The sequence below is a fragment of the Lagopus leucura genome, unplaced genomic scaffold (genome assembly GCF_019238085.1).
Source record: "Lagopus leucura isolate 7727_CA_CO unplaced genomic scaffold, USGS_WTPT01 Super-Scaffold_100266, whole genome shotgun sequence".
Taxonomy (NCBI): Eukaryota; Metazoa; Chordata; class Aves; order Galliformes; family Phasianidae; genus Lagopus; species Lagopus leucura.
Genome location: NW_024962336.1, coordinates 412,686 through 419,368, shown reverse-complemented (window position 1 = coordinate 419,368; position 6,683 = coordinate 412,686). Strand labels below are relative to the sequence as shown.

At 60.3% G+C, this 6,683-nt stretch overlaps 2 protein-coding genes across 2 annotated transcripts in view; both read right to left on the bottom strand.

Annotated features, from left to right (window-relative positions):
* Positions 1-14: 14 nt before the first annotated feature.
* LOC122190549 (angio associated migratory cell protein) lies at positions 15-3,510 on the bottom strand. The gene is made up of 11 exons (XM_042890582.1): positions 3,387-3,510; positions 3,001-3,153; positions 2,729-2,848; positions 2,430-2,569; positions 2,162-2,306; positions 1,993-2,076; positions 1,613-1,728; positions 1,309-1,412; positions 957-1,047; positions 480-634; positions 15-288 (listed from the first exon to the last, which is right to left on the bottom strand). The coding sequence occupies exons 1-11, from the start codon at positions 3,472-3,474 to the stop codon at positions 213-215; spliced, it is 1,272 nt and encodes a 423-aa protein (XP_042746516.1). The 5' UTR covers positions 3,475-3,510; the 3' UTR covers positions 15-212.
* A 1,089-nt stretch (positions 3,511-4,599) lies between these two features.
* The window catches only part of TMBIM1 (transmembrane BAX inhibitor motif containing 1), a 2,541-nt gene continuing 457 nt past the window's right edge, over positions 4,600-6,683 (bottom strand). Inside the window, exons 2-9 of the mRNA XM_042890556.1 lie at positions 6,525-6,665; positions 6,381-6,431; positions 6,137-6,176; positions 5,951-5,988; positions 5,781-5,868; positions 5,604-5,699; positions 5,466-5,519; positions 4,600-5,371 (exon numbers count right to left, since the gene is read on the bottom strand). Of these exons, the coding sequence (XP_042746490.1) occupies positions 5,228-5,371; positions 5,466-5,519; positions 5,604-5,699; positions 5,781-5,868; positions 5,951-5,988; positions 6,137-6,176; positions 6,381-6,431; positions 6,525-6,665 (652 nt within the window). The 3' untranslated portion in view covers positions 4,600-5,227. The remainder of the gene's footprint in view (positions 5,372-5,465; positions 5,520-5,603; positions 5,700-5,780; positions 5,869-5,950; positions 5,989-6,136; positions 6,177-6,380; positions 6,432-6,524; positions 6,666-6,683) is intronic.

Sequence of the window (6,683 nt, the reverse complement as noted above, 5' to 3'; positions counted from 1 at the left end):
GGATGGGATCCAGGTAAGTGAAATAATTTATATATAATTATAAGACATTTTCATACAAAACCCCAGACTCAGCCCCCAACTTGTGAGGGCAAAGTAGGGCAGGCTGAAAAATTACAAAGCACGCACTGGAGAAGGGTGGTGAAACCCATCTCCCCTGTCCCGCTGTACACGAGCTGCCTAGCAGAGCCAGGCCACCACCCTCAGCACTGACCCTAGCGATCAGGGCGCTGCACGCAGAAAACTTTGGCTTGGTGGTCGCCGGAGGTCGTCACCACAATGGAGGCATCCCTGGAGAGGGGAGAGAAGGCTCAGCAGTGGGGCTGGGGGCTTTGGACAGCCGCAGCTGTGACCACCTCTCTATTCCCTGAGACCCTTCAATCTTACCATCCACGCTTCCAGATGATGCACCCCAAGGCTCAGGGGTTCCCTCACCCCAGCAGCCTCAGGGAAGGACTGGGCTGGGAGGGGTCCCTACTCACTTGTTGACAGTGAAGTCGAGGATTTCAGCAGAGTGCCCTCGGTACTCGCTGATCATCTTCCCTGAGCGGGCATCCCAGAGCCGCACAGCCCCATCCAGGCTGCAGGTGTACACCACAGCAGAGTTCTCCTCCCACAGCAACTGCACAATTCCTGACTGGAGTACAGGGGGGAAAGCAGAGTGAGTACAAGGAATAACAGTAAGTTGCAGCACATTATGAGCCTCCACTCTCCCCTTCGCCCCCAATGCTCTCCACCATTCCCATAGCAAAGGGACAGCCCTCGTGACCAAGATGTGGCAAATCCTCTGTGTGGGACCAGAGCTACCAGAGGGGAAGCCCACAACAGAGAGAAGCACGAATTGGGAACTAACCCCAGGAAAGCCCCCCAGGCTCTAAGAGAGGCAACGCTGGGCTTCCAGAGGTGTCAGCTGGACCCAGAGATGCCCTCAGGCTTAAAGAATAGGTGCAGGGCAGTACCTCGTGTTGGCATTTATGCCTCAAGCTCTGTGTGGAGAGATCGTAGATAGCCAGTGTACCATCCAAGTAGCCCACTGCAGCCAGCGGCATCCTGCAGAGAGAGGAACAAATTTTATGAGGACCTGGAGCAAGGAGGGAATTAAGTGTGTGAAGGATCAGGATTGAAGAAGCACTGAAATGAAGAGGGACAACCCAATGGTCAGAGCTGGAACTGGAGAACACCCCATAAAGAAAATACCAAGACATCAGGAGCCAGCAAGCAGCGCAAAGTTCCCAAGGGAGAAAACATACTGGGAAGAAAGGTCCCCCATAGCTATGTCTGCAGAACACCCTGTCCCAATGCCCCACTCACACATTACAGAAGCCCAGCGATTCCACTGAATTGGACTCTGCCTCCTCGCCTTCACTTGCAGTGGCCTTGGGAGCCACGCTCTCCATCTTGAACACGCACACCACCTGGGGGAGGAACGCCATGAGTCCTTACGCCCCAATCCTCTCAGTTGCAGAGAAATGGTGGTAGTGATGGCCAAGCACGCCTCCTGCTGGCCCCGGGTGGCCATCACAGGCTGCTTTTGGCTGGCAAAGCCCAGCACCATCCCGCCCTGTATAGGTCATTCATGTCCACTACTGCGCCCCACAGGTGGGCACGGACTCACCTTGCCCGTGGCAGAATTGACCAGCTTGGCGTGGCAGTCCACTGAGCCTGTCAGGATCAAACTGCCATCCTGGTTACTGGCCACACATGTTAAGGGGTCCTGGTGGCCATCCTGGCCTGTGGAGATAAGTAGGAAGCATGAGCTACACCCATCTTTACCAAACTCCACACACCTCGAAGCCCAGCACATCTTCCTCTGCAGTCTCTGCATTGCACCCATCCCATGATGGCAGCCCCATGGCAAGGGACAGCTGCCATGAGGACAGCCCACCCAGCACCAGACAGCCTCCAGTGTCTCTGTGTGTGCTGCCTCTTCACAAAGACACAGCTCAAAGTTCACTGCATGGGGGATGCACCCCAGGTGAAAAACCCCTTTCCCACCTTTCAGGACGTGCAGTGAGGTTCCCTGCTTCAGATCCCAGATGCGCATGGTCCCATCCTCGTATCCCACTACAGCTCGTTTCCCTGGGTAAGACAGAAATAAGAGATAGAGGCAGAGCTTCCCACACCCTTTGCCTCTTCCCTGGCACAGGAGCACCCTGTGTCTCACCGTCAGGCAAGATCTTGCCACACGTGGCAGGGCATGCAGGGCCCTGGAAGGTTTTACAGTCTCCACTGGGGATCTTCCACATCCAGGAATTGCCATCAGCTGTGCCTGCCAGAAGGACATGGGCCTGAGGGTGCCACTCCATCCACTGTGCAAAGAAGGGGACAGGCACTGTCACAGGGTTGTGTCCTCTCAGAAGGGAGAAGAACCAGAGCTGGGTCCCACTACCAGCCCCCATGTTTCCGCCAGGAGCAGGGCTTCAGCCACTCACCTCCAGGTCCCCCACTTCAAAGGACCACACTTCTTCCTTGGTGTCCACCCGCCACACTTTGATAAGGCCAGACATGTCACCCGTGGCCACAAACACAGAGTCATGACTGAAGCCAGCACAGGTGACTGAGTCCTTGTGTCCTAGAGATGGCAACGAGCAGAGACCATTCTGTTAACAAATGCCTACGGAAAACAATCAAGAGCCCAGCTCCACAGGAGCATCAGCTGGGGAGGAGCAAATGCAGACAGGAAGGGCTGCAGGACCCATTTGAGCAGGGATACCTGACCCGAGTCTCTCACCTGTGCACTCAAACAGGAGCTCTCCATCACTCAGGCGCCACACGAAAGCTTTATCATCTTCCCCACCCGTCACCGCCAGTGTGTTGGTCTTTGGGTCGAGGCTCACACAGAACACTGAGGCTGCAGAGCGGGGAGATGCTTACTCCTCAGTGAATGTTGCCCAGATGCAAACCCCCACAGCACAATGGCTATCAGAGACCCCTAGAACCCACTTGGTAGAACCAGGAGAAGGACACAGCACAGCTTCCCCCCAGGGAAACCCCATGGCTTACCTGAGTGCATCGAGAACGTGACCTCACTGTCATCCTGTGCTTCCATGCCGTCCTCCAACCCCTCATCATCCTCCGTCTCCCAGGCCTCACCGTCGGGCTCTTCTGCTCCCTCGTCCTCAAAGTCCACGTCCTCCATCTCTGCGGCCAGGTCATCTGCAGGGAGCGAATGTCAACCCCCGCCCACCTCAGCCCCCGCGGGCCCAGGGGCGGCCCAGCGCGAAGGGGTCCCGGCCCCGCGGGCGGAGGAGGCCCCAGCGGGGAGGGCTGAGGGTCCCTGGGTACCGGGGAGGCCCTGGGGTGGGGACGCGACGCGAGGCCTGCCCGCAGGAACCGGGCCTTGGGGCGGGGCGGCCCGGTGCCCCGGGAGGAGGCGGGACCCGTCTCACCCGGCCCGGGCGGGCCCAGCTCCACCACCTCGATGATCTCCTCGTCGCCATGGAAGTCCAATGCGCCAGGCCCTTCCGCGGGCTCCATGCCGACCCGCCCGCGCACCCCACCCCGCCGCCACAGCTACTACTTCCGCCGTTCAGCCCCGCCTCGGCCAATCCCCGCCCACCGCTCTCCGCTTCTAGCCAATCCGAGCCCGCGTCTTCACCTTCGCCCCCGCCCCTTCCTCCAGCACGACAAGAGGTTTCCGGCCCCGCGCGGCGCACTCTGGGAAATGCAGTTTTTTATTCCTCCCCTGCAGCGCCATCCGCCGGCCGCTCCAGCACGGCGGACCGCACCTCCCGGCATGCAGCGGGGCCGCGGGAGTCCGGCACGGTCTAGCATGGCGGCTGCCCTCGGCGGACTGCGCGGTAAAGACGGGCAGCGGGCGGGCGGCGGGCTGGGTGTACCACGCCGCGACTCTCCGCGGCTTACAGCGTCCAGGGCAGCCCCCGGTGCCGCAGGGTCTCAGCCACACCCGGCGCACGAGAGTAGCAGCAGAACCCACGCCCTTCCTTGGCTAAGCCACGCCCCCTTCTGCTTGCCCCGCCCATCTTTTGGTCACGCCCGCCCAGCCGGGGCAGGGGTGCGGGTCGGGCAGGGGTCGGGGCAGCAGGGGCGACGTGTTTCCTCCCCGTGCCACACCTTCCTGAGCCCTCTCTCCTTACAGGGCTCCTGGCAGTGGCCGGGCGGGGGGCTCAGGGACGACAGAGCTGCCACCGGCCTGCGGGGCCACCCGCGCCACCGAGGTCACCAGAGCCAGCGGGGCAGCTCCCCGAGGGGGTGGAGTACATCCCCACGCGGAAGAAGGGCAAGAACCCCATGAAGCCGGTGGGGGTGGCCTGGTGAGTGCGGAGGCACGTGGTTGGGTGTGAGAGGCTCAGCACCAGGGGGCACGTGGTGACACGGCTCTGTCCCCTACTTGTCCCCAGGGCCATCGGTTTGCCCTGCGGCATCATCCTCTTCCTCCTGGTGAAGAGAGAGGTGGACAAGAACCGCCTGGAGCAGCTCCATATCCGCCGCAAGATGCTGGGAGCCAATGTGGGCGACTACGAGACGGAGCGGTACCGCCGGGGTGCATAGCTGGGACCCAACCAGCACCACAGGACTGACCCAGGGACACCTCCACCCACACCCAGTACAGGGCCCTGCCTGAATCAAACTGGGGCCATCTGGAAAATTAAAGTGTTTTATTGAGCATGTGTAACAATTGAGCGTGGCCCAAGGCCAGGCCTGCAGAGAGACCAATGGGGCCTGAGGCCTACCAGGCCCCGCTGTGCCCAGGGCAAAGGCGAACATTGCATTTAAGGCACTGAATGGAGCCCGGGCCCCAGGCAGAGCCCAGCACTGTCCCATTGGCTGCTGGCAATCCCCCTGGGCCAGAGAGCCTCAGGGCCCAAGTGTGGGACACAGGGAACCCTTCTCCTCCAGCAGGCCACAATCAAGGGGTGCTGAAGCACCGAGGACACCAGGCAGAACTGTACACAGGTACCAGCTTCAAAGCCTATTTACAAGCGAGCAGAGCACCCCCCCATGCTGGGAGCACCTCTGGCCGTCCCACCCATGGGGACAGCCCCAGTGTCATCCCTGGTCCTGGTGCCTTGGAGCTCTGGGGCAGTGAGTGGCCTCATGGGGACAACTGGATGGCAGAGGGGCTGCAGCCGTGGTAGCCAGCAGTATCCCAACTGGGGATACCAGGAGCCTGGCTGGTGACTGGGAGGCTGGGAGAGGAGTAGCTTGGCCAATGGAAGAAAGAGAAAGAAGCATTTTGAGGAGGGGGTAAGGGGTCCCAAGCAGGGGCTCAATCTCGGCCCACAATCTGCAGGAGGAAAGTGAAGATGTAGACAATGTCAGTGTAGATGGTGAGGGCTCCATAGATGTACTCCTCAGGGCTCAGCGTGTTCTTCCTGTTGCCCAGCACCAGCTGCGTGTCATAGGCCAGGAACTGGGGGCAGAGACATGGGGGGGTCAGGTGGAGGAGCCCTGCATCCCCCCAGGGGCTCCCCAGCATGGGGCAAGGAAGGGGAGCACCAACTCACCAGGGTGAAAGCAATAGCCCCGATGGCTGCATACAGCATGTGGAGCCAGGGCACCTGCATGGGGAGGGAACATGGGGACATGAGCCATTCCACCCTCTGTCTTCAGAGGAAGGCAGCCCCCAGCAGCCCCCTACTCACATATTTGAAGGAGAGAACGATGACTGTGACGATCCCTGTCACCATGACCACGATGCCCAACACACAGAAGAGCCCCGGACACGACGTAAAGTCAACCTGGGGGAGGGGGGGTAGGAAGTGTCACAGGAGGGCACTCCCATGTCCCCATCCCCACCCCAGGGCACACCCCCTCCTCACCTTGGTCTGGAAGCAGAAAATAGTGACAATGATGGCCACAATGGCGGTGATGAGCATGGCGATGAGGACAGCATTTGTCCGGTACGTGCTGAGGGCAGAGTAGACAGCAATGTCACCACAGGCATGGCAAGGGACAGGGACTCCAACCCTCCCAGAGCCCTACTGGGTACCTGGCAATCGTCCCTGTCATGAAGCCCATGGCCAAGGTCTGCAGGACAGAAGGCCTGAGTCAGTGATGGCAAAGCAGGGGCAGATTGATTGCCAGCCCCACAAGCCTCTTCAGCAGAGACCGTCCCTTCTGTGGGACATGTCTGTGCTGTCACCCCCCAGTCCCGAACCCATGGCCCCCTACTCACAAAGATGCTCAGCAGAATGATGTTCCACGGGAAGCGTCTCCTGGGGATGAGAGAGTTGAAGAGCAGTGAGATGGTATTAGTGTCCATGTCCTCATGTTGCCAAGCCCTGTCTCACCTTCCACAGGGACTACCCCAGGTGGGGTCCCTGGATTTGGGTGGCACTGTACCTGTGCAGTGTCCCCATCCCTCAAAGCCCAGGGGACCCCCAGATAGCCGTGTCCCCTCCATTGTCCCTAGCACTCACCGGGGGCCCTGGCAGCATACCAGCACCAGGTAGGTCACCAGGAAGACAGCACTGCAGAGAGACAGAAAGCTCAGCCCAAGGGACCCGGTTGTATTGGGAGGACTGACATTCACCCAGAGGGTGACAGGGACCCCCCGTACTCACTATGAGGAGTAGTAGATGGCAGCATTCCTCTGAACAAAGGAGCGGACAGGTGAGCTGTGGGGTGGCAGGGATAGACATGAGGTTGGCACGCACTCCCTCAGTGTTTCCCCACGCCCAGCACCAAAATGCTCCCCCCTGACCCTGGGGTGAGCCCCCCCC

What these genes read in the sequence shown, in the direction of transcription:
- LOC122190549 (XM_042890582.1), bottom strand. Translation starts at nt 3,474, where the DNA reads ATGGAGCCCGCGGAAGGGCCTGGCGCATTGGACTTCCATGGCGACGAG. An exon ending in GCTGGGCCCGCCCGGGCCGG is followed by an intron (nt 3,154 to 3,386) that starts GTGAGACGGGTC and finishes CGCTCCCTGCAG; the next exon opens with ATGACCTGGCCGCAGAGATG. An exon ending in TCAATTCTGCCACGGGCAAG is followed by an intron (nt 1,413 to 1,612) that starts GTGAGTCCGTGC and finishes TTCCTCCCCCAG; the next exon opens with GTGGTGTGCGTGTTCAAGAT.